The 26,616-nt window shown below is 42.0% G+C and overlaps 3 protein-coding genes across 4 annotated transcripts in view; 1 reads left to right on the top strand and 2 right to left on the bottom strand.

Moving 5' to 3' along the window:
• Positions 1–2,748: 2,748 nt before the first annotated feature.
• Positions 2,749–11,514, top strand: slc10a1 (solute carrier family 10 member 1; the record flags this gene model as incomplete). Its single annotated transcript, XM_080452696.1, has 7 exons — positions 2,749–2,964; positions 3,927–4,013; positions 4,604–4,716; positions 8,139–8,343; positions 8,624–8,802; positions 9,200–9,399; positions 9,726–11,514. The coding sequence occupies 7 exons, from the start codon at positions 2,749–2,751 to the stop codon at positions 9,794–9,796; spliced, it is 1,071 nt and encodes a 356-aa protein (XP_080308822.1). The 3' UTR covers positions 9,797–11,514.
• A 131-nt stretch (positions 11,515–11,645) lies between these two features.
• On the bottom strand, positions 11,646–20,476 carry srsf5b (serine and arginine rich splicing factor 5b). 2 transcript variants are annotated; one of them, XM_080452610.1, is made up of 9 exons: positions 20,370–20,476; positions 19,894–20,025; positions 17,316–17,386; positions 15,311–15,469; positions 14,919–14,991; positions 13,286–13,359; positions 12,942–13,049; positions 12,493–12,758; positions 11,646–12,462 (listed from the first exon to the last, which is right to left on the bottom strand). In XM_080452610.1, the coding sequence occupies exons 2-9, from the start codon at positions 20,023–20,025 to the stop codon at positions 12,410–12,412; spliced, it is 936 nt and encodes a 311-aa protein (XP_080308736.1). In that variant the 5' UTR covers positions 20,370–20,476; the 3' UTR covers positions 11,646–12,409. The 2 variants fall into 2 exon arrangements, with proteins under 2 accessions (XP_080308736.1, XP_080308735.1); XM_080452609.1 differs by having other exon boundaries at positions 11,646–12,758.
• An 857-nt stretch (positions 20,477–21,333) lies between these two features.
• susd6 (sushi domain containing 6) overlaps positions 21,334–26,616 on the bottom strand; it is a 39,003-nt gene continuing 33,720 nt past the window's right edge. Inside the window, exons 5-7 of the mRNA XM_080452595.1 lie at positions 25,908–26,046; positions 24,414–24,877; positions 21,334–24,163 (exon numbers count right to left, since the gene is read on the bottom strand). Coding sequence (XP_080308721.1) covers positions 24,138–24,163; positions 24,414–24,877; positions 25,908–26,046 — 629 coding nt within the window. The 3' untranslated portion in view covers positions 21,334–24,137. The remainder of the gene's footprint in view (positions 24,164–24,413; positions 24,878–25,907; positions 26,047–26,616) is intronic.

Raw genomic sequence — 26,616 nt, 5'->3', positions numbered from 1 at the left:
GACTTATGGAAGGGGGAGGAGAGAGAGTAGGGGATGTGGTGGGAATCCATCCAACAGCGTTCACAGCGTCAAATTAGTGTCAAGTTCTTGTGGTCGTGCGTGTAAAATGCTTTTGATCAACATTATATCCAGGCCAATTCAAGTTATCCTTACATATCCTTTGTATGTACAGAGTTTAAGGCTTTGAAACAGTATATGCCATTAGGCATTGGTAGAATATTGCTCATATGAATAACGCCTGATAGTCTGAGGATACAGTATTGCACATTATGTTTCCTATTTCATGATTATGTGAAACCCTTAAACTGCCCAACTTTGTTTTCATCCCTGCATTTAAGGATCAAACCAAACGTGTCTTAAAATAAATGTTTACTTGTTAGTCACACGTGTGCTTGGCCTGCTGCATGTTTGTATTTTTCCCATTTTATATTGTTTTGCACCTTGCTGACCTTTCAATGTATTTTATTGCAATGTTCTTTTTTAATGTATTGTTTTTGCCATGATGAGGCCCAGAGAACTGGTAACTCACCTGATTAAATAAAAGCTGAAGGTTAAATAAACTTGATATAACTTTCTAGTTGTTCAATAGAGAAACCAAGGATCTAAGCATACTAAATGAGTTACTTAATGTTATAGCATTTCCCAAATCCAAAAACTAAATCCAAACAAATTCTAATAATATAATTCCACTTTCTTTTTGTCTGGCAATAAGTCAAGAAGATGCATGCTCAAGAGAAAGTGCATCTGATCTTGGATTCATAATCCTGGTCCCTTCATTGGTTTGCACGAGATTAAAACATCGAATACGTTTGGGTTATTTCATATTCCTTTCTTTTACAGCCATGGAAGCAGGTGATGTAAAACTAGCCTGCTCAGAACTACTTTAAGCAACATGCATAAATCAAGCGTCCACTAGATGGTGCTTCCATACACATTTATCATAAGGGTGATGGGTCTACTCTACTGTAATTTACCACTGTATTGTGCTACTGTGCAATACCATATCTCACAAACTTGGAAAGTTTTAAGTTCCTAGTCTTGTTTATTACAATGTGATCCGACCTCAATTAAGTTCAATGGCATCTCTAAGCCATAAATTCTGTTGTAAAAGAGGCAAAAGTTTGAGACTTTGGTTTCATCCATGTTTACACCTCTGCAATTACCGCAGTGGGGAAATGTGCCCATTGTTCAAACCTTTTTGACACAAAGAAATTTCACCACCCTCAAACTGGTAAAGAATATATACCATCACAAATTTGTTCACTATATGCTAAAATGTAATTGTGATAAAATCTATGTTGTAAAAAAAATAAACGAAAAGCAACCTCAAGTTTAGGACTGCAGAACATAAAGCAGCAATTTGATTATGCAATGCAAGACACTTCAAAGAGCAGCAACTGTTAGATTTACTTGTTTTAGCATGTCTACCAATGTTCATGTTTACCAACTTCCTGTGACTGCTGAGAATGTGTTGTTACCCGAGATAAACCATAGGCATGATGTTGGCTGTCTGCAGCTGCCTGCATATCTCTGCAGGAAAACAATAGATAAGATGAACAGGTGAGTGGACCATAGTACAACCTGTGTAATGTATTTGTTGATAATAATTAACCAGATTTCAAAAGTGAACAGTGAAAACACATTTGGAGCACATTTGTCTTAGTGATCAGAGGAAAGAAGAAGCTCTCTCCCACCAGGTAAGACAATCTATGAACTTTGTGGTGAATAATGTTGCATTGTTTCTGGTTTACTCATATTCTGTGCCATGTTTGCACAAGCAGGCATGAATATTAATCGCCGTGGATACATTAGAGATTTAAGTTTTTGCATAAAATTGTCCCCCCAAATAGGTTTCTTATCAGCAGAGAGTAGCTAATAAGGCAATGCATTTTCACTGAGGTTTTCTAGGTTATATCTTTATATAATGCAGTGTTTCTTTCATAAGGAGAATGAAAAAGCAGTGCAAAAATATATTGTGAAAGCATAGTCAGTTCACACACACAACTCACAACGGTGAGAGAGGAAGTGGTTGTCAGTCATCCTCATCTTCTTTGGAAAAAGTTGGGTGCCTTGTTATCAAAGTAGGGTAAGGTAGTGGTAGGAAAATCTAAGAAAACTGTAGCTTCGATTTATAAGCTACAGCACATCATGATATTATGTGTTGTGTGCTTGTAGATCAGCTATTTTCCAATAGCCAAATTATAAAATAGATAGATTTAAGATGTGCAAGAATGAATCACCCTCATGTGTGGTTTTGTTAACTCGTGTCGTGATCAAACTTGACACCAGAATTCAAAATTCAGGGGTCAATGTGGCCAAAGCACAATTCTTGTCTTAGATGAAAGACCATGAAATTAGATGCATGCTGGGCTGACCAACTGCAAATCTTTCTCTCCAACAAGGATGAGATGAGACATGATCTCTCATTCAGTCTTTAGCTTGTCATAGCAGCTTGTCAGAATGCTGCCATGATGCAATGAAAGCAAGGCCTTGTGAAGATAAAGAAAAAGGGGATCCAAGCCATACTTAAGAATTCATGAATTACACGTGCCTGTGTAATCATTACTGTGGATGATGCAATCATACTTTTAAAGTCTAAGAACAATTCACTGATCTTTCCTCCCTCCCTTACTATGAATGTGTGTGTCCAATCCATGGGTACATGTGTACGTGTGCGTGCCCGTCTACCTGTACGTCCACCTATCCCAGGATAACCCAAGAACTGATGCTACCCTGAAACGTCCCATCATGGAATACTCAATGGAGCTGCCATTTGATGATTTAGATCTGTGGCAGAATGACAGCTTCTCGTATAACATCACAGCTGCCAATACCAGTAGTGTTTTGTTAGTGCCTCGCCTCATATCAGAAGCCATGGACCAGGCCATCAGCCTCATCTGCGTGGTCATCCTGTTCATTACCATGATATCACTGGGTTGCACCATGGAGGTTGGCAAAATCAAGGTAATCTTGCCCACACCCATCTGTAACTGCTTTCAACCTAGTGTCCCTATTTTGAGCATGTCATTATAGGGGACATTTAGATTTTTTGGGTATATTGTATATTATACATAAAATGTGTGAGGTTGTAGCTACATTAACATATACATATATGTACATACAGTGTGTGACAGATCAATATACCATTTCATTTTACGTTTTCATGTTTTGTTTTGGCCAGTGCACTAGGTCCCAAAAGCGTCATAATGATTCTCATAGACAAATATAACTGATAAACAATAAAATCCTCAGTGTAAATGTATCCATTTATAACTCAGAGAGTGTACAAATGTAAAGATCCATTTGGTTACATTTGTACACTCACAGATTTAACCACTTACAGGGCTAGATTTAGCCCTACAGTATATACTTAACGGTATTCGTCATATATGTTGTATGATGAATAGCGAAAATAGCTGATCTAAAGCTGAAGATCACAACGCATCGTATCGTACAAACTCACAACGTGTTGTGAGCTTGTAGATCAGCTATTTTCAAAAGATTTGTATACATGACGAACTTGTGAAATGGGACATACTACATAATGAGTACTTTTACTCTTGATATATTTTAAGTATATTTTGATGCCAATACTTTTGTACTCTTACCCAAGTACATTTTGAACACCAGACCTTTACTTGTAACAGAGTAATTCTACATTGTGGTATTGATACTTTTACTTAAAGGGATAGTTCACCCAAAAAAATAGACTCTTTGTGTCTCCTACCGGAACGGCTGCCGGTCATCAAATTATTGGTTGAGGAATACGACAAAAACTAAAGAAATATCCATGAATTAAAGTCTCCATGTGACAAAAAGTCATTTTAGGGGTGAACTATCCATTTAAGTAAAAAATGTCAGTACTTCTTCCACCACTGTAAGAAAGACATGGTGGTGTTATGATGAACCATCTCTTCTCTCTTCAGGCCCACATAGTGAGACCTAAGGGTGTGGCTATAGCTGTGGTGGCTCAGTATGGAGTCATGCCTCTCACATCCTTCTGCCTGGCTAAGGTTAGTAGTCTATCCACTGTTAGGCCTGTCACAATTGTATTACATAATCGACTGATCACAATTATTTCAGATAATCGCAATTATTTTCGCTTAATCGTCAGAATCGTTTCCATTCATCTGTATAAATTCATCTGTTGAATTTTATTTCAAAGATAGCGGAAATTGCAGATTCACAAGCTTGGAGCTTGTAGATCGGCTATTCCCACAATTATTTTAAATTTTTGAAAGTATAACATTATTCAATAATACTTATTTTGATTATTGGTTGAGGCAATTGTCAGTCATTTCTTTGTATTTGCACAAGTTATTTGTGCACATTTCCGTTTACAAAGCCTAAAAGCCAAACACGTATGTAATGTTTTTACAATTAAATAATTAATCACAGTTATTTGTGTGACAGTTAATCGTCAAGTAAAATGTCATGATCATGGCAGCCCTATCCACTGTCTGGCCTCGTTAAGAGGACCTGAAGCTTTAAACTTCTGTTTGCGAGCTGCCATCTCATATCCACCCCCTTTATCAATATCAATGGCAATCATTATTATCAGCATCAGCCAGTGTCTCCCTCATGTACTGTCCCTGTGCTCCAGGTGTTCCAGTTAGACCCAATGGCCGCCGTAGCAGTGCTGATCTGTGGATGCTGTCCAGGAGGAAACATCTCCAACATCCTGGCCCTGGCTCTCAAAGGAGACATGAACCTCAGGTATATACAGCACATCCGGTCCATCTCTGATGTGTGGTTTTGTAGAGGTCATTTGCTGCAAATGGTTCAGATCGGTTCCTGTAATACACTGTGCACTGTGAAATAGAAAGTCAAATCAAAGTATTAAATCAGCTTGTTCATGGATAATAATAATAATAATAATAGAGTCTCCTTTATTTGTTGTTGGGGTATTTTTCACTGTACATTTACACATAAGTGAACTTCGTCCTCTGCCTTTACACATCCTAACTATTAGGGGCAGTGGATGCTATGAATCCAGTAAATGAGAAGCAGACTGGGGGGCCTTTTTACCCATTCAGCTACAGTTAAGCTAATTACAATCATACAGATACTTCACATAAGGCACAGTCAGATTAAAGGGATAGTTCACCCCCCCAAAAAAATACATTTTACTATCGATTAGTCACCCCATGGAGACTTGAATTCATGGATATATTTTTGTATTTGTCGCATTCCTATAAGCCAATAATTTGATGACCAGCGGACCAGTAGGCAGCGGTTCCGGTAGGAGACACAAAGGAGACTCTTTGTGTCTCCTACAGGAACCACTGCCGGTAATTAATTATTGGCTTAGGAATGTACCAAAAACAAAAAAACATCCATGAATTCAAGTCTCCATGGGGTGACTAATCGATAGAAATAAAGTCATTTTGGGGGTGAACTATCCCTTTAAAATTACAGTCTCTATCTGGATCACTACTCAGTGAAAACATGACCTACACATCTGTATCTGAGACTAAAGCTAAGAATATGTGGATAATATGTTTGCCAACAGTACATTATGAAAGTCTAGAATAGTTTTTGACCTTCCGTTTCTGGGCATTCTAGTGTGGGCTGGGGTGACTGTCTGATGAAAGAGATGAATATGATAATAACTGTAATTGGCTGGTTTCTGCCAGACCATTAAACAATGTAATAGTAGGCTGCATGCCAAGGAGCGGGACATTATGTATTGTAGCATTTATCACTCTCACATCCCCACCAGACATGCATTATCACTTCATAAAAGGCAAGGCTGATAATTAGTTGCACATCATGTGCTTTCCTGGCCATCTCTGTTATGGCGACATTTAGTAGCCTTGGCCTGCAGGGATTGTTTTTAATTTCTGACATCACAAGAAGCAATGATGCCTTGCGCCAATCCTGTGTCATGTACCACTAATCATGGGCGGCTCTCATCGTATTATCAGAGTTGAATGACCTGCTGGACATCACATCGCCCACCTGATCATTAAGCCATGAAATTATCATATTAAGGCCATAGGAGCAAGCAACCATCCAAAATGCTGTTTTATAGGGAAGCAACATTCAATCAAACAAATCAGTTGTAAAACAATAAGCGAATTCAATAAAATGATATTTTTTGGTTGATTTGTTTTTAGGTATAGTAGCAAAAATAGCAGAAAAGTAGATCTGCAAGCTTGAGTTGCGATGCGACACGTTGTGAGCTTGTACATCTGCTATCTTCAATGTTTTTGTATGTTGTACGGCATGGTATTAAATAGGAATTAAGTGCTTAATCAGACAAATCAATTATTTAGTTGATTATAAAAAAATATTAGAAAAATAATCAATAGTTGCAGCCCTAATAAAATGTGAATGTCATGACTCATGTACCACTAATAATAATCCCTGGCAGCCTTCATTTTATTATCAGAGTTGAATGACCTGCTGGACACCCACAATCGCCCACCTGGTCATTAAGCCGTGAAATTATCATAATAATAATGCCATAGGAACCCCCCATCCAACATGCTGTCTTTTACTTTAACCGCCAGGTCAGTCACCCCATTAGGTTCCTGTTAGATTTGAGTTCCTAGACATGTACTTTATGGTACGACACACCAGGACATTCCGTTTCTATCAGATCTCTATGGTTCTTATCTGTAACTGCCGGACAACTGTAGCCATTAATACATTCACTGACTAATGAGTTAAATGGAGTGAATCACAGACACACTACAAAGGACATGAGATTACACGACTTGTTTCCTCTCACATAGAATCACAGTTTATGGTGTTTTGAAAATAGCACACCTGCCAAAAGATCACTTGTATTAGTAGTATTGACATTTTAAGAATGTCAGGGTCACTCTTAGGCAACAGAAAGGCTCCCATAAACATTATGAAGAACTGGCCTTGAGCCATGTCCTTGTAGCACAGAATATTCAGACATATTGTAAGATTGTTTAGACTTAAAGGGGTAGTTCACCCCCCAAATAACTTTTTTTCTATTGATTACTCACCCCATGGAGCCTTGAATTCATGGATAGTTTTTTGTTTTTGTCGCATTCCTTCCTTTATTATTTGATTATAATAAATTTAGCCCCATTGATTCCGGTAGGAGACACAAATGCATTTGTGTCTCCTACCGGAATCAATGGGGACACATTTATTATAATCAAATTATTGGCTTAGGAATGTGACAAAAACAAAAAAATATCTATGAATTCAAGGCTCCAGATGGTCAGTAATCAATAGAAAAAAAGTTATTTTGGGGGTGAACTACCCCTTTAAGACAGCAATGCTCTCAAAACAACCTTTCCTGCAATGAAAGGTTATACTGTTATGTATAACATAAATCTCTCAGACAAATCCAGACGTTTCTTTTTGTAAGAAATGGGAGATGCATTCTATTGATTTGATTATGTACTTATATGGTAAATCAACCAAAATAAACTGACAAATGTTAGGGATCCATTTACTCGAAATGTGTGAATATGAACAAGTAGATATAAGTAGGTGACCCGAAGATAATTTTTAAGTATGACTCTAGCCATTTGCACTTGGACTGACTGATGTATATTCTATCCTTAATCATAAATATAATGTATAATCTTTCACCAGTACAAATTCAAAAATCATAATTTTATTAATGGATATAATGTACAGACTATCTACAGTTAATATGAGGATTTATATAGTGTCAGCCAGCCTACAACAGTGAGTATATGGATGTTATTATGTACAGTCTATCAACAGTGAATATAAGTAAATATACCATCTTTTGACAATGAAACATTTACAGCAGTTATCCTTACCAGGCATCTGTTATAGTTCGGTTGTGTACATCCCAGTAGTCCATGTGTGTTTATGTCTTTCACATTATACTGTATAAAATAGGTTCCATGGGAGTCTAGATTTGTTGGTTTCCTGCTGTTTGTGTGTGGGGTGGGGTGGGTGGGGGGGTTAGTGAGTCACTCCTATTTGTAACTGTCCATTTATATCTGTAAGATCATGTAGGAATCCAGTTTTTGCTTAATATCTTGTTCCTCCAACTCCAAAATTTGTCCAACAAGGCGTAGTTTGCACTAGCCAGGACTGAAGAATAGCAAGTGACCGAGTTGAAAACCAAATCAGGTGAGAACATTGTTGTGTGTGTGTGTGTGTATTTGTCTCAGTATTGTGATGACCTCCTGCTCCACTGTGCTGGCTCTGGGAATGATGCCCCTGCTGCTCTACCTGTACTGCCAGGGCTTCTCCGGTCTGGAGAACGCCGTGCCTTACGGTGGCATCATCTTGGCCCTGGTCATGACCCTCATACCGTGTGGTTTCGGAATCCTCATCAACTACTATAAGCCACAGTACTCCAAGACCATCACCAAGGTCAGAGCGTATACATGGGAGGCTGAAGTAAGATGGACATGGAGATGTGATGCATAGCTTAAGACCTTAAATCATTTCCTTTTTGTTTCCCCAAAAGGCCAAACTGTTGGCCTGACCCCCTGTCTGTTACTTAAGCTTGATGCCATGTTCCATCTCATGATGTCTCTTGTCCATGTTATGTCATTGTCCCTTGAACATTCTGCCAAAAACACCTGAAGCATTAGTTACACAATTCATGGGACCAGTCACCAGTCACATTTTTCCTCTTTCCACTGCTCAGGTGGGATTGTCTATAATGTGGACTGCTTGCTTGGTTGTGGGAATCATGGCCACCGTTGGGATCGGTGGCTCCATCATGACAGTGCTGTCTCCTCAGCTCATGGCCATCGCTGCTCTAATGCCCTTCATAGGTTTTACATTTGGCTACGTCCTCTCCTCCATCTTCAGACTCAATGGATCGTGAGTGGTGTAACAATGTTTTGTAGCCCAATTAACCCATTAAGACCTGAGGCCGATTCTACAAATGCCTTCTAAATCAGTAGTTCTAACACTTTTTCACACATCTCACAAGATTTTTCAAAAATAGCAGATGGTTACTACACGTTGGTGCCGCTCGCAGAAAAGAACAGATTTTCAAGAAAATATGTCAAAAGTATTCATTATATTTGATTCGTATAGATGATTAATCTGTTTTATGGAGCTTTTCAATAGCTTTCCAGGTCAAATCAGAGCCCTAATGGATATTTGGCCCAAAGCCGTTATTTATGTACCCATGAATCATGTCACAACACATGAAATAATCATGTACCTCTCTCTGTGTTACTATGACTTATGAATGAGCCTTTTTTCCCCTCAGGGGCCGGAGGACCATCGCCATGGAAACAGGCTGTCAGAACATCCAGCTGTGCACCACTGTATTGAAGGTGGCGTTTCCAGCAGACGTGATCGGACCTCTCTACATCTTTCCCATGGTCTACATAGCCTTCCAGCTGATGGAAGCGGGCATGCTCATTGTGCTGTTTAGATGTCACCAGAGGTTCAAGGTCAAACAGAAAGGTGGGTCAGCCACGCATGCACGCCATAAATTACAGCTAGGCTGTGATAGATTGGCGGCCATGAGGAATAAAGGTCTCGTCTTGTAAAGTTCTAAACATAATCGATAGCAAAACCCCAAAAACCCCCCCACAAAAAACAAGCCTGAAACATAAGTAAAATCCAGCTGAAAAAGCACAAGTGCATATATCAATGTTCAGCAAGCGTGCACAGTTGAAGGCATAATTTCACATGAGTAATTTTGTTTACTCTGCTGGCTTCTCTAAAACTCCTGGCTCCTCGCAAACAATCTGACCACGGTGAACTATCTTTCCTCTGCCCTCCTACAGAGAAGAAGATGTACCAGCCAGCCTCCGCCACTCCGGAGGAGGTAAAGGAGCCCGCTGACGATTCTGTATGATGGATGAATCTCACAGAACCTTTCAACACTCTCTCCAGCTGTGTGAACTCTTTCGCTAACCAAGCATACTGAAAAAGCTGTTACCTATTCCTTCTGTTGTACTAAACCGTAAAAATCCCCTGTATTCATTTAACTTAGAGTTGGTTATATTTGTACCCTCTGAGGATTTTACTGGGTATTGTTCAACAAACTTGGAATAGAAAATGAACAGCATTGTGAGACCACATAAATGCAGCAATTAATAGTCAGTGTCTACATTACAGTTGATGTGAAATCACTACATACTCTGTATGCAGTGTCTGAAAAGCTGACATTAGAAACATAAAACAATTCCCACACACGCACACAAATCAACCGACTGTGACAGGCTTGAGTTTGGACAGACAACAGCCACGGTTCTTGGATCACAAAGTTCTTTATTTCCAAGTAACATACTGCTTGCCATGCCTTAGTTGTGATCATATGGTGGCTAACCACAAGGAAAAAAGATAATACGATACAAAAGCAGATACAGGACTTGTCATGATAGAGACATGACTCTGAATGTGATTGTGTGGGGATGGCTGATTATCCGGTATGCATTGATTAGCTCGATGCACAACAGGTGTCACACACCCAGGCCCACTGACTAGGTTTCTAGGAGTGTGACTGCATACAGAGTGACTACACCCGTTTTGCATTAAGAGGGTGACATCTGTCTCAGTTCTGATCTGGTCACACCTAGCACGGAGTCCAATTAATTTGACTCAGGCCAGGCGTGACTGTTTAACTCAGCCTCCACCCTACCGATGTTGCAGTCATCATTCCCAACTGAAACAGTCGCTTTTGTGTGCTTTTCATGGTTCTGTGAGCTTGATTTTATTTTTGCCATATTGTATGACTTCACTATGCTGCAACTGATCTTGTGTGAACTATGGCTTCATATTATGTAATATTGTAATGTATATATATCTTTTCTTTTTCAAATCACAACTACTTGATATTCTGAAATAAGTTGTTACTTTGAACTTCAAAACAAGTATGTATTTGTTGACCCTTGACTTTATTATTAAGTACTGATATACACAGCAAATGTTTAAAATAGTTTGTATTTCCTGTTTGGTATACGGTACATACACAGGTAATGGTATGTCACAGTCCCTGTGAGTCAAATGTCCATATTATAAAGAAAATTATACATTAAATGCTAAATAAAATACTTCATTGACCAGGGTCACCAAGGGCTCCATAATTGGGTTTTTTTTCCGCCCTACATCAAAACTAACAAAAAGAAAAATCTACACACCCACATCATTGTAGAGCGGCAATTTCCGCCAAATGGTTGCCTTGTTTTGCCTTTTATGACATGCCAGGGTTCATGCAGTTAAAACTAGAGTACAATTTTTTTCCCAAACCATTCTCTCTCAACATGTTCCTTGTGCAACAACACTTACATAATAACAGGTGTTTTGACATGCCTGCGTGAATTCACAGAATTTGATCACATCATTATTTGGCCTTCTTGGTATGGAAAGGATGTGACTAAAGTACAGGGTTTCAGCCAACCAGATAACTCATTTTCATAGATTAGGACTGTGACAAAATACCATTAACTGTATGTGTGGGTGTACAATACAAATGTCCAACAGTATCTTACTCATTTGATCATCTGTACAATTAAGCACTCTTAAAACAAATAAAAACTGTTGCTTTACCCAAAATCCCTAAAGCAAGCAAAACATTCTTAAATGCAATGTATAGGGAAAAGAACTGCACCATGTAGACCGTCAATGAAGAGCATATTTTAATCCTGAAATGTATCCCCCCCCCCCGCCACAATACAAGGTTTTCACAAACGGCAACAAACCTCAACCTTTAAATCAACATTTATTATAGAATAGCTGCAACCAAAACCGTTCGCAAAAATACGACCACAACTAAGCACACGATTAATTTCAGTAGCTCATGCTATCAAAGAAGAGGATTCACGAGAGTACTTGGAAAGATGAATAAAAAAACGACTATCCCATCATTACTAGTAAAAACAATCAAAAGCAAAAGCAAAGTCAAGCATTGGTTAGGCTGGACTTCATACATCCACTGTAGTGAAATTAATGAAAAACAAACAAAAGCTAACTAACACATTTTATGTGAAGAGATCTGAAGACACGATTTTTGCAGAATGTGGCTACCTTTTTGAAAGAGTCCAAAATACTTCCTCCCTAACTTGCCCTCAAAATATGAACCAATGCACTAAAAGTGTCCACAAGGGAAGGACAAATTGTGTCAATTTTCGACACCCCAAAGACAGCCCAGAACTACGGAGGAGCACACAGCTTCCTTCTGAGATATGAATAGGTATATATATATACCGTATGTGTGTATGTATGCATGTTATATAGAACAGGTGTGCTGACATGCCTGAGTGAATTCACAGTATTCTATCACATCATTTGGCCATCTTGGTGTTACTAAACTACAGGTTTTAACTATCAGCCAATGAGATACGTAATTCTCACAGATATGGACTGTGACATAATACCATGAACTGTATATGTGTGCGAGTATGTGTGTGCATGTATGTATGTATGTATGTGTGTGTGCACGCAGACCGATAGCACCTCCCACCTGCTCTTAGTGGCGGCTATCAGCAGACCGAGAGCGGGAGCGGGAGCGTGAGGCAGAGCCTCTCGGGGCAGAGCCTCTCGGGGCAGAGCCTCTCTGGGCAGGGGGAGGCGAGGGTGTGGGAGATTTGTTGCTCTTGGAGGAGCGCTTGGCGGCAGGCTCCTTGTCTCTCTCGCCCTCTCTGGCTGGAGAGCTGGCGGCGGGCGGCGTGCCGCTGGCGGAGCGTGACCGGGAGCGGTTGTACGTCTTGGGGCTGCGGGAGCGTGAACGCCTTGGTGAGCGAGACTGGGAACGCCCACGGGAACGGGAGCGGGAGCGAGACCGAGAGGAGCTATGGGAACGGGAGCGACTCCGGGACCTGGAGCAGAGAGAAAGAAGAGAAAGAGCACTCATTCTCTCGCCGTGACGGATCGTGAAACCATATTGTGTGCTGCTAGGTCGTAGGAGCTAGCTTAGCATCAACGGCATAAGGGCTCATTTCTCTGAAACTCCCATCAATAAGTCACTGTGGATTGAGAGGAAAGCGGGAAAAAAAACTCACCTCTTCTTGGCTGCCTCAATGAGCTTGATTTTCCTGCCATTGATTTCCTTTCCAGACAGCTTCTCAAGGGCATTTTTCAGGTCACTGTGAGAGGCAAACTCAACCACTCTGCAGAAATAAAATCATGGTGTGTAGTACTTTAATATGAGGAAGATGCTTCAAGACAAAGCAATGAATTGAATCTACTTTAGCGTCTCTATTCTGAGGTGAAGAGAGGAAAAAGTAGACCAAGTATAGACCCCAGGGGGGATCCCAGTCAACAAAGTATGTAGGTGGTTAAAACCCATGTGTTAAGTCAAGTGACAAAGCAACATTAGCAGTATAAAGAAGTCTCATGTTCTTACCCTTCATTGAGCTTAGGGCGATGGGCATCAGCAAACGTCACCTCTCCAGCTTGTCTCATGAAATCTTTCAGGTCCTACCCGTATGAAAAGCATTGACGTTAAAGCAGCGCTCAGGACACACAAGCACAGTCTGAGTCATTAATTAACACATGTTGTAATTTATCCAAAAGAGAAAGATGGTTAGATATTCTGAGGTGCTACTACGCAAGCTATTGCGGATCAGAAAGAGGAAGGGAGCAAGAACCTGAAGGACCCCATTCAACACCAGGAAATTTAGGCTGGGTTTTTTAAATGACTGACTGTGTGTGGGCGCATTAATGATGAGCGCATGTGCCTACCGGGTTGAGAATTAATTACCTCAAATGTGTGCCAAGCTAAAGGCATATTTACAAACGTGTGCCTCAGCTCTGGGGTATTTGCGCCCTTCCTCTCCTTGTACGAGACTACACAGAGGTCAATATACCGTCTGCATGAGTTGCAGAGGCGCCACGCGGGCAGCGTGTGGCGCTAAGAGCCCCACTGTCCCGCGGTGAGGAGGGCACGGGACTCCGAGCCCGTGTCCGCCCCTTCCTCGGCACCCCGCCTCAGTAAAGAGAGTGAACAGGGTGGAAGAGAGGAAACTACTACCTGTGAAAGACCGTACCCTTCAGGATAACAGCAGCATTTTTATCCTCGCTCGGTCACCCTGGGTGGAACACACTCTCTCTCTGTTTCTCTCTCGTTTGTGAGACGTTGCGGGAACACACCAGGTGGGGGAGGTGGGGGGGGGGGGGGTAGGGAGGGGTAGGGAGGGAGGGAGAGGGTGGGGGCCAAGGGAGGGAGGGGGATTGGATGGTGGGGGGGTAGAGATATCGATCGATCGAAGCCTCTCAAATTAACGAAACCCATCGATCAATACGCCGTCGTTGCCGCTGCCACCATCGTCATCACCAGCACCATCGACTCTCTTGCCTCTCTCTGCCACTCTCTTTGTGTTTCCCTCTCTCTCTCTCATTGGCTCTCGGGCCAAGGCCTGCCCGCCGTCCCACACACCTGGCGCCTCTTCCCCCACCCTCAGGAAGGTGGAAGGGGGGGACGGTGCGTGCGAGCGAGCGAACGAAGGGTTGTCACCAGCGCCTCTAGAGGGGTGAGCGAGCGCTCACATGACCATCAGGTGTCAACTAGGAGTGGGGGAGGGGACACACTGGCTGACGCCACGGGCTCAACCCAGACAGACGGACCCTGAGGGGGTTTGCTCCACCATAAGGCAACTCTTCCATACGACACAACAGTGAGGCTGGCAAATAAAGGGGTGAAGAATTGGTTAAAATTAAAAAACACGAACAAATTAAGTTTTTTTCTTCGCTTACTGCGCTTTCATCAAATAATTGTGTAAATGTAGAGTTTAATAGAGCATTTGCAGATTTTTCAAAGAACACACTGGGCCTCATCATAATAGAATTTCTTGATCATATTAGCTCTACATGTGATCACTGTCACTGATTGCAAATAAGAATTGGTATTTTGGCATCATGAACTATATTCTGTTGAATATAAGTGGACACAAGAGTTGCTGTTGTTGCAGCAGCAGAGAGGCTGTGCTGTATGTTGAAAAGTCATGTAGGGGGGTTCCGAGGCATGAGGGAAAACTCACCTGCCAACTGACGCGAGATGACAGGTTCTCCACGATCAGACGGTTCTCTGTGCGCATGGGGGGAGGGTTCCGACTGAAACACAGAATTGTGGCTCCATCACATAATGGATAGACATCTCAGCATAGGTCCTCTGAGCTTTGATGAACCTTAGTGTACCTATTCTGGGTATCATAATAGGCAAACATTCTGCGAAAATAGGCAAAATCTACACATAGTTGTGCTTGTAGATCTGCTACTTTTGCCAAAGAATTTTGGTGTAGTGGGGGAGAAAAGGAGGGGGGAGACTCCTGGGTTGACAAATTATATAGGGTTTAAGTGGTTAACTCTCTGAACGCCTTGAAATGTCGTATGTCAGCTTAAAATGTAGATGTCAAAGGGTGAAAAATGGTACCTGCGTCCATCCTGGGAGCCTCGTCCGTAGCGGTCGGAGAAACGGCCTCCGCCTCCTCCTCCTCCACCACCTCCTCCTCCTCCGCCGCCACTGCCTCCTCCTCCGCCACCTCTACCTCGGCCGCCACGCAGACGCACACGGGCATGCTCAATGGTCACCCTGGGAATGACAGAGTACCACACTCAGAAATGCTTATCAGCTCAATAACTCTAATCCCGCTGATAGGCCACACACTCACTGCCCAAAATGCTGCATACAGAGAGGAAAATTACACCGTAATCTAACTGAATGTACAAATGGAACTAAACGGACCCTTTAAGGGTCCATCTGTGAGTTACATATGTAGACTCTCCATCTGTGAGTTACAGATTATATACACTTTCTGTTACAAATGGAGAAATGTACATTTTACAATATTTTACAGTAAATTCACTGTATTGTAACATGGACACCATAAGCATATTGTAAGCGACGTCACATCATGTTTGTACCATACGTGTGGTCTATGGTAGCCTCGTTCACAGCCTTTACTCATCTCCTGAGGAGAAAAGCCTGGTCACGACCTAATGAAGGGTGTCTATAGGGGCGGGACTTCCGTTGCATGCATTTCCCTGGAAACAATCTTTTTCAATCCAAATCACAACAACTCGTTTCACTCACGGATAATAACAGATTTGCTAAGCCTTGACGTAATTTTCTTGTGCGGTACTTCCGCTAACTTTAAGACACTCAACCGTCTATTTCTATGGTGAAATAAAAGCTTTCAAACACGTCTCTGCAATGATTGTTACCAATGAAAATGGCAGCACATTTCTTGTACTCAAGTGGCTTAACCACTTGAACCCCCCCCCGCATCCATATTCTGGTGAGAACATTAGCCAAAAATAGCCCACAGGTATCTCCTGTACCATTTGAGTTGGGTCCCACGGGATTTCAGTCCTGATGCAGGCCTTGGGGGACCCCGGTCAATTAAGTATATAGGCTTGTTAACATTACCAAACCATTTTCAATGTTCTTTCGAGTGATAGAATTTATTAAAATGGGCTCCGAAAGAAAACGTACAAAAAAGCACATACAAACAGTAGAGAGATCATCTTTGATTACAGATGAATAATAAAATAAATAATATCTCTCAATGCGATTACCTGCTAGGTGTTGGCGAGTCTGAATCTTGTGTTTGTTTTTCGGCAAAAAGGATGTTCACAAATTATGTCCTATGAGACATTAAATATATCTGTTTCTTAACACATTGGCTGCCAAAAACGCAGATCTGCGTTCTATTTTTAATAAATACGTTGGCTGCCAAGAACGCAGATCTGCGTTCTATTTAAAAAAAAAAAAAAAGGGGGGGGGGGGGGGGGGTTTCGTTTTTTTTAATTTATTTGACCCAAAGACCAAGGAGATATGATTGTTCGAAGATTTAGACTCCTATCCACTTCCTTGTTAACTTAAAAAAATCTGTATCTGGGCTCCTGAGTACTTTTTTTTTTCAATGAAAAATCTCTGGCAGGCTACAGCTAAAAATCTGAAATAATTCTGGCAGTCAATGTGTTAACAAAATGTCAGGTTAAAGGGCCATTCACACTGATCACTTTAACTATAAAGATATAGCTTAAAAATGTTTTGTGGCTGGCAGAGTTCACACAAACTATAAAAATTACAATGGTGAACAATATAGCTAGTTATAGTGCCCAGTGTGAACGTCCCTCAAGTGATTCCAGTATTTCTTTGTGTTTTAAGCCTATTTAGATCTTCACAATATCATTAATATCCATACTTTTTGCCAGGATAATACTTAAATTAGATTTTCATATTGATCCATAAAAAGCCAACAGCTGGGTGAACCCGTTAAGGCAATGACTTCTCCCCTGGGGACCAGAAAATGCCCCCTTTCCCTTCTAATCGACTAGAGGCCGTTTCACAGCATTGGGCCTCTTGGCAACACCATAACATTTGAGCCATAAAAAGATTGTTTAGTACCATCATGTTGATAAAGACTACCTACCTCTCGTTGCAAAGCTCCTTGCCGTCAAGCTCATACACAGCATCTTCAGCATCTCTGTGGTCGTCAAACTCCTGCAGGAAGCACAGACAAACCTACCTCAGTACAGAAACACTGAACAGTAAAATTTGAGCAGAATCTGCCAGGCCCACTGCCCTTAACATGCAATGTTGTTGTTAGTAGGCATAAACACTGAAGCACCCGGGAGGAAGTGGACTAAGAAAGGGGAGGGGCCAAACCAAGTTCTGTTTCTACACAAAAAGGAGGTGGTGCCCCCAGAGGTAAATCAATTTTTTTTTACAGAATGGATCCCAGATTGATCCATTTGTAACTCAGACAAAACAAATGTAACCAAATTGACACAGATCCATTTGGTTATATTTGCACAATCCCAGAGTTAAAGCTTCTGAATGACTCTTTACCCCATGGTCACTGAACTAAATATTGGACCCAATCACCACAAGTCACACTATATTCATAGACTTGGATCAAGACTATCGTAGATGTATTTTATAGATTCTGACTTTTGCTTTCGTATCTATGATAGTCTTGGTCTCTACCCCCCTATCGTCAATCCACGCGCAAAAGCCCGTACATGTATATAAAAACGTATTAAGTGCCGACCCTGTAGCCACGGATGTTAAAGGGACTACACCATGAATTTTAACTTTTCCCTTCTTTTTTGTGTGTTTTTGGTCTCCCCTAGAAAAAAATATTTCCCTTTTTACTTTTGCCACACAGAACCAGGAGATAACATGCATACAAACTGGCTCAATAGCGCAACGTCGAAATCAGGACAATGTGGTATTGCAGGTGAAAGTGCTTTATAAGCCAGAGAGAAGTTAGTTACTTGGAATGAGTATATCTGAGGCTTGATTTAGGCTCAAACCTTTTGAAAAACGTTTGAGGGACATAAAAAATATGATATTAATTATTATTTTATATTCATGGTGTAGATCCTTTAACTAGACATTAGGAACCCGTGTACATTTATTAGTCCGCAATTTTCAATAGATATGCGTTTTAATCCCGCCGGTGCCTGAACACTGTTCTATTTCCTCGTTGACATCCTGTTTACATCGCAAGCGTCATCATTCATTTCAGAATACCATTTTGGCGCCCCCCTCTAGATGGCGCCTTAGGCGGCCGCCTAGAGGGAGCGCCGGCCCTGCAGATGGGATTAAAACACCTATCTATTGAAAAGAAAACGGTCTAATGTCGACATCTGTGGCTACCGGGTCAGCTCTTTATATTGTTTTTTTTGGTACATGTACGGAGAAATACAGGCTTTGCACGCAGATTTCCAGGGACTATTCTTCTGCCTACACATATGTCATGTCCTAGTAAGAGCGAATAGGAGAAGGGGATCAACGTCACGTGATGCCTTTGTTTAGCCCCAAAAAACGTCAGCCGTTCCAAAAATCCAAATCGGGCCAAACAAGGTGCTTATTGGTCAAAAACCTGGATGTGTGTCTCAAGGAATCGGGGGTAGAGACCAAGACTATCATAAAAGCAAAAGTCAGACTTGATCAAATACATCTATGATAGTCTTGATCCAAGGCTACAATACTCAGAACATTGTCACTATAATGGCTTTTTTCAGAGACACATCCGGAGAAAATCAACTTTGATATCGACCTTACTCTGTCCCAGCAACACACTCTCGCGGGATCTAGTACCAGTAAACATGGACGTTCTGCCGTCTTGGAGACCATTTGTATGCTAGCCTGGGATCAATCCTTTTTAGGGTTTGTGATCCGGTCGGGAGCGGAAGTAACCCTACGTCACCAGGCGCGTCATCAGGCGGCCGGAACCGGCAAATCCGGAAGGACTTCACCCTAAAATAACTACGGCCGGGGTCAAGGGCATTGTAATAGAGCCTACCTAATAAAATCCTTGATGCGGCGTAGTTTAACTTATTTTTTAAATATAAATGTGAGTGTACTTTACGGAGACTATTTAGCGTCTGCAGTCTGTCTACCTTTGTTATCCCACGGGTTAATTGTATTCCATTTAAATAGGGATTGGGGAAACAAACAGGGGGAACCAAAACAAAGCGGCTCCGCCAAACCGAAACCGAAACTGGGGCATGGCCTAGACCGGATCACACGGGCCATTAATAACAAATACCAGGCTTTCCTCCGAGGTGGAAAGACTGGTGATGCGAGGTTATTTGTATGCCATTACAATTTTGCCTCTAGTGGCTACAATTGGGATGGCATGTTTCTACAGCCACCATCTTTGATTGAATTCAAATGGACGGGGGGGAGAGGGACGCTTGTTCTTGATACATTTAACCACGGTGTGCCTGTTCTTGGGCGTACATTAAGGCGCAAATAGCACAAATACAAGCGAACAAACAAACAGAGCTGCTAGATTTGTTATTTTCGGCGAAGACTTTTGGTGTAGAGGGGGGAGGGGGGAGAGCAGTGGACCGTATAGAGCCATGCGGGGGGAGGGGGGCCTAGCCTGGGTTACAGTGGTTCATCTCTCATGCAGAAGACCATGGGTTCGAATCGGATCACGAGTAAAGTAGGACTTGAACATAAACGGATTGTGGCTTTAAATGATCAAAGCTCACCACGAAGCCAAATCCTCTCTTCAGGTCGATGTCACGGATGCGACCGTAGCCCTTGAAGAACTTCTCCACATCTCTCTCCCGTGCGGACGGGTTCAGGCGGCCGATGAAGATACGAGAGCCACTGCCACTCATCTGCCGACATGGGAACGAACGTTATAAAACACACACACACACACACACACACACACACAAATGCACTTAAACACACACAAACGCCATTTGTTTCACTGGCCGATGGCATTCACGTACAGTACAAGGAGCATTTAATTTGCAATTTGCAAAAAGGCAGTAATAAATAACGACCTTTGTCGCTTGGACAAAATAGTCAAGTCGGGCCTTCCTTCTCCCCCACAGCAGTCTTAAGATATATCGCCGCGACGCATTTCTCTTCATAATAGAATATTGACGATAAGTAAACAGCTAAACGTAAGGGTTAAATTATTCCCTATCGTGCATTTTATATCGTGAAAGCATACCTTTTCTGTTGTCCAGGCGAAATGACTTTCTTGGTGTTGCCACTGGCAAGGTGCGTGTAGCTACTTGCTGCTGCTACAATCACAAAATGGAGCCTGCTTTCTCACGGAGAGGAACCAATGGGGGGAAGAATCCAAAAAGGGAAGGAACAACAGGGATGCGTTTTCCCTTTATGACCACTTGGTGACGCTCTCACACAGGTTTAGAGAGACACGAGGGAACGTTCATTCCTGTGGTCCTTCGGAGGTCACATCCCATAGCGCGGAGGGATGGCTTATTTCCTCATCGTATTACGGTTTCGTAGATTAGAACGAAAATGCACTTGCAACTACTGTACACACAAACTTGAGTAGCTGGCCTCAGACTTTACACGAACATCTAAAGTCATACTCATAGACATATAATATAAAACTACACTTCATTTTCTTGAATTGACTGCTCTTCAAAAATGCCTGAGGAAAAACAACCAGAGTATATGGACAATGTTTCCTGGGGGCACAGTGTCCTCGCAATATTGTCTATTCATCAAAGGCATTAATGTTATGAATTTTGTTGTATTTGTTTACTAGAATGTTTATATGTACAGTATGAAATGAATACTGTAAATCGTGAGTGGTTGCCTGAGGCTGACAATCAAGAAGCCCGACCATTCCCCCGGACCATGGGGTGTAAACCCTACCGTAACAAGAACTAACCAGGACCAGCAGGCCTCTTCATGCAACTATAAAGGGCGTTGTTGACTTTGGGATTGCAAATATTTGACTTCACTTTATCAACATGACTTTAATATCGCAATCCATGTTATTGGTTTCTAGAGTGTAATCAAGGCATGTTGGATTCCCAAACTGTAGCCAATGTAGCCTACTGAAAGTTAAATCAGCTGCCTTAAACTTTGTTTGATTGTGATCAACACCACCATTTCCTAGTTGGGCACAGACAGAGACAGACTTGAATAAATGACACATATTAATTTCACACTTCAAAAGAAAGCTTTAATTAGAAAGTTATATACACAATGTAGAATTAAATAAACTTTATACAAATATTAAATTACTATCTTCACACCCACTGCCATGTACAGAGGAAAAACCAAAGCTTAAAGAAGTCAAACTTAAGAGTCAAGATGTGAACATTTTTCTGTTATCTTGAGGGAAGCAACACTGTACAACAGTGCTTCTGGACCATAGTTCTGGACGCAAAATTTCTTTTTTTCTTTCTTTCAATCCCTTAACATTTAAATGCTTTTTAGCACAAGAGAAGCAAAGATATTGTGAAATATATTTGGGCCATTAGGGCCGATAGGGCTTTTCACCATCACAGTAGCTGGAAAAGCCTTAGGGAGGACAGAGAAAGATGGACATTCTTTTAGCCGTGTCCAAAACAAAAAGTAAACTCAATGAAAAAATAAAAAACAAAAAAACAACAACAGAGTTTTATGCATAGAGAATAGAAAAGAAATAAGAGTAAGGCCATTTGGGAACACAGAAGACATCGCAACATTGTAAAGCAACAAACGCAGAGGCTCAAAAAGTATCAAACAAAAATAGGGAAATGTACATGTGAGTCTAAGGCAACCATTTTCTGTTTGCTTCCATGTAGCTGTTGACAATGATGGATGGCCGCAGTGGATGAAAATAAATGATAAAATGATAATAGATTCATCGGTTCTTATCCCATCATAGTCGTGTTTCTGGGGGTGACCATTATTAATGCATATCAAGTGATTATAAATGGAAGGTGATTAACAATGACTAAACTGTATGATGGTTCTCTCTCATGTTTACACTTGACAATAGAGAAAAATTGTGTGTATGTGGGTGGGTGGCAATACATAAAAACATTACTTTCTTTCACTGCAACCAGTTGCAGTAGTGTCAAGAACATAAACACTCTGAAGTGGAAGTTTTCCAGGAGCTCAGTGAAGGTGGATGTGACCCAGTTACACCAACAATTCTTTTCCCAGCCACTCAGCAGAAATGATACGTGTTCTAGTCTGTGAAACAGACTAATAATACACACATTGTGTACTGGTTTCATTGCTTACGGAAATGCTGGTTTATTCGTGTGACTTATTCAAAGCAGAGAAGGGAGATTTCCCCAGTGTTGCAAGACAGCAGGTCCTTGTTAAGCCACCCGGTAAAAGCTTATTTCTCTACTGGGGGGCTGGTACACAAGGACGTGTACTCTCTCTCGCCTAACTGATGAACAGACACACATACATACACACACACACCATGTTGCAAAGCCAGATTCAGCATCTCAGAGCAGACCAAATTCTGCCACACGGCAAACAATAAATAAGAGTGAGGGGGAAAATGAAGAATAAAAACCAAAAAGTTACAAAGCAACCCCAAAGTTCAGTCCCATGCCTAACCGACAGTTTCAAAGATGACCCATTCGACTGGCTCTCAAACAAAACCACATTTCACCCCCCTCTTACATGATTGAAACACTCAAAAAATAGCTACACCATGATGTGCTTTAGTTAAAACACTTAAACCCCATACACTTAGTTGACCGGGGTCCCCCAGGGCTCTATACTAGCTCTGCTAGTATTTCCCTCAACGCCAAATCTCTTTGCCAAAAATAGTCAATCTAAAAGCTCACAACGCGCTGCGATGTGATGTTATGAGCTTGTAAATCAGCTATTTTCGCTGAATGTTCGCCCCCAGAATACGGACGCTAACGGTTTATGTGGTTAATAAACACCATTGAATCCCAGTCACACTGAATGCGAAAGAAAAGGTGCAGATACTGGTGGACGACAGAAAAAGAAAAGGCAAGCTCGTTTTTTTTCTTTTCCTTTTTTGTCACGATTTGGTGCAGTGTAAAAAGCCTGAGCCCTGCTGTTTGCTCTTGTGATGTGGTTGTCCTTCCCATTATACATACGCCAGGATAGAGTCAAGGAGAGAGTGAGAGAGAGAAATGCACAGTGGAAGAATGAGAAAGCCCAGAGAAAGAGACAGAATGACAGAGGGAGGGGGAGAGTGTCACTGTGTGCCTGTGCCAGTGGTAACTACTAACAACATGCAGCATTCACAAAGAGCACCACAAACCCGGGCATCTTGTCACTCTTCAAGTGCAGTCTCTGTATGCCACAGTAGGAGTTAAGGGAAGCTCAACGCACACGATATGTTCTATCTGCAGTACTCCTGGTCAAACATGGTTTATACTTAGTCGTACGACAGTGTCACTCGCTGGAAATAACTGATTCTTTATTTATTTTTTAAGAAGAAGAAAATATGTTCAATACCGCTGTACGATCAAGTACAAAGCAGGCTTTGATAGGCCTCAATTGCTGTAGCCTTGTCCAGAAAAGTCTATGCGAGGGCCACTGACTGAGCAGAACGCCTGGGCAGAGTAGAGTGCACATAGTAATACATGGTAGCCTACTTAAATACAAAACCTTGACTCAATATGTATGCTTTTGCTCATGTACATTACATCTACAGGATTCATTGTGAGCTCAACTCCCACTTTAATGCTCGCGTGTCCGTCTTGCGTTCGGTCCGGTATCTTGGAGCGCAGCGGCTCCAGTGCCTCCATCCCATCGATTAAGCGGGTGCGGAGAACAGGGATGCAAGAATGGTTTCGGTGGCCATCATTGTTGTGCAGGGGGGTGGGGGCGGATCAATGGCATAGGAGTGTTGGATAGGGAATAGGCATAGTTCTTGTCTTTGCTCTACAGGCTGGGAGGAGGAAGATTAGGAAGGTGGGGTGGGGGATGACGGGGGCAGCCACAGTCCATCCTGGTCAGCTGCTGGCAGGCTTCATGCTTCCTTCAACAGAGGAATATCTGCGGGAGACCACGACACATTAAGACTTATTAGACAACGGAAAACATTACACACATCAGAGAACTAGACATCTCGGTATTATGGGAGCTCAGAATCATTAAATCAATTTCAGGTAATGGCCTAGAACATTCGCACAAAGGCTGTGTTGTAGCTGAGAATTATTTCTAGATAATAGATACAAGAGAAACAGGTTTATCGGCAATTCCGCATAAATAACCTGATTTTAATGTCTTATGGAGTCTGTCTTACCGTCGGAGAACTCATCCACAGAGGTGACGGAGAGCAGACTGTGCTGGTCGCTGCTATCAGAGTCTCTACGGAGGGGAATGGGGGCCGCACACGCACCCCTGGGGTGGTCCCTGGCCCATGACGATAAGGACGACGAGGAAGATGCGGAGGGGGCCTGATGAACCAGCGCCGTTTCTGCGTGACGCCGGGAGGAAGAGGAAGTGGAAGGGAGGCAGAAGTCCAAATCTCCACAATGGCCACGGCTTCCACTGGGACCTGCGCCTCCCTCCGCTCCCCGGGGGAGGCCCTCGGAGAGCACGATGGGGACACGGGTCTCCGGGGGAGCGGGAGGGGGTGGGGGAGGAGCCACGGCACCCACTTGTGCTCCACTGCTGCCGTACACCGCCTCCTCGTAGGAGGGCAGGGCCACCTGCACCCCCTCCACCATGATGGAGCTGGACTGGCCCGATACACCCTGCTCTCTCCTGCAGGACAAACGGGTGGGGAGACAGAAAACAGACCAACAGGTAAGCTCTCTGTGGAGGTGATCAAGGTTCGATTGTGCAATCTCTTCTAGGACAGGGTCCACTAAGCCCTCAGACCCGCGAATCAACATGACCAATGAGCATTAGATCAGATTGTTATTATGGCCTTTTAATTACAGTGCCATGGTTGAAAGATTGCTTTAACTAATACTTTCACTTCACAAGAGTTGAGCCATGAGCAAATACAGTTACTTATTTGCATAGAGTAGCTGGTCTACTGGCTATCTGGAGTACTCTACATATCGTTGCTGTCGGGCAGAAATCTCTCATCTCCATATTTGAATATATATTTTTTTGTGTTTCTTCGTAAATTAACGCCGTACTTGATCATACTACAGCGTCACACAAGACGGTAGCAGATCTACAAGCTCGAAACGCGTTGCGTTTGTGCATTTCGATCTGCTTCTTTTGCTATTTTAGAATTTGAATCTTGAAAAGTAACAGTTCTGAGGTTTCCGACAGACGATATGCTTTCTTGTATTCTCGCAACTGAATGTTCTCAAAATAAAAGAAAGATGAGCCATGTTTTACAAAAGAACAGAGATATTGTCAGTCCTCACTTTGAAATGGGAGCCATTGGGACTGTGCATGGGAGTGTATGTTTTAAATAAATCAGTCCCCTGATGTGATGCTTTCTTATCTTATCTGGGAAACGGCCCCTCAACTGACCCCCAGGAAAATGAACAATTAAAGATTCAATGGTTTGCTACGCTTCTGAGTGTATTAATTAATATGGAGGTAATGTATGACCTAAAGATGAAGCCAGGGCTGTGGTTATACTGATATAAGACATGAGTCATCAAGTCAGGATAGAAAGCATTTCATTCTGAAATTAAATATCCACTATGTGAAAATCACATCCACTCATAAAGTCTTCCTGCCATAGTTAGCACTGTTGATTTGTGGGTGGAGGAGCCTAATACAGCAAAATGTTGACAATGGCAGATTTGGTTGGTTATCATCAGCTTACCTGCTGTGGTGGAAGGACTTGAGTTTTGGCTGCAACAGTACAAACAGCACCACCAGCAGCAGTATGAGTGCCACAGAGCTGGCTGTGGATGCCACGATAGACAGAGCTGGCATGCCTAGCGGAGAGCTGGGCTCTTTGTCTGAGCGACACAACAACAAAGAAAAAGAGTGGGTGAGAAAGAGAGACAGAAAAACACAGAGAGAGAGAGATGTTAAAAGGATTCCACCAAAGCTTGTGCAAGGACAGTCCTATCATTCAAATAGCAGTAATCACACCTTGAATAAAACTGTCCAAAACTACCTGTCTGCCATTGCACAAAGCTATGCGAGTGGCAACACAATGGACACACAGTTACAGCCTATTGTACATTTAAAATAATTTTGAACTTTGGTAGACCCTTGGGTTGTATCGTTACCTGGGCATGATGAAGTCAATAAACCTTGCGTCATGGTTAATATATGACATGAATAATTAACTTTCCCAAAATTATGTACCAGGACTAGTTTCACTGCTGGCAGAATCTGCCAGCAAATCTGCATAGTTTATGTGCTGATTTTGAGAACTTTTTCACTGTACAATTAGAGTGAATGGAATCACTACTTCCCGTTCCCCGATCACCAAGCACAGAAGCAACAGATTAAGTTGATGGACAATATTTGGACTTAAATCAAAGCCAGGTATCTATACAACCCAAGGTTCTACCCAAATT

Source organism: Gymnoscopelus braueri (genome assembly GCF_963280865.1).
Source record: "Gymnoscopelus braueri genome assembly, chromosome: 16".
Lineage (NCBI taxonomy): Eukaryota > Metazoa > Chordata > Actinopteri > Myctophiformes > Myctophidae > Gymnoscopelus > Gymnoscopelus braueri.
The sequence above is the reverse complement of the archived record's forward strand: the minus strand, read 5'-3'. Positions and strand labels throughout refer to the sequence as shown.

Coding starts and splice junctions, on each gene's coding strand:
- srsf5b (XM_080452609.1), bottom strand. CDS start 20,025: ATGAGTGGCAGTGGCTCTCGTATCTTCATCGGCCGCCTGAACCCGTCC. Junction 17,387..19,893: donor AGAGAGGATTTGGCTTCGTG/GTGAGCTTTGAT, acceptor TGCTTCCTGCAG/GAGTTTGACGACCACAGAGA. Junction 15,470..17,315: donor AAGGAGCTTTGCAACGAGAG/GTAGGTAGTCTT, acceptor TGTCATTCCCAG/GGTGACCATTGAGCATGCCC.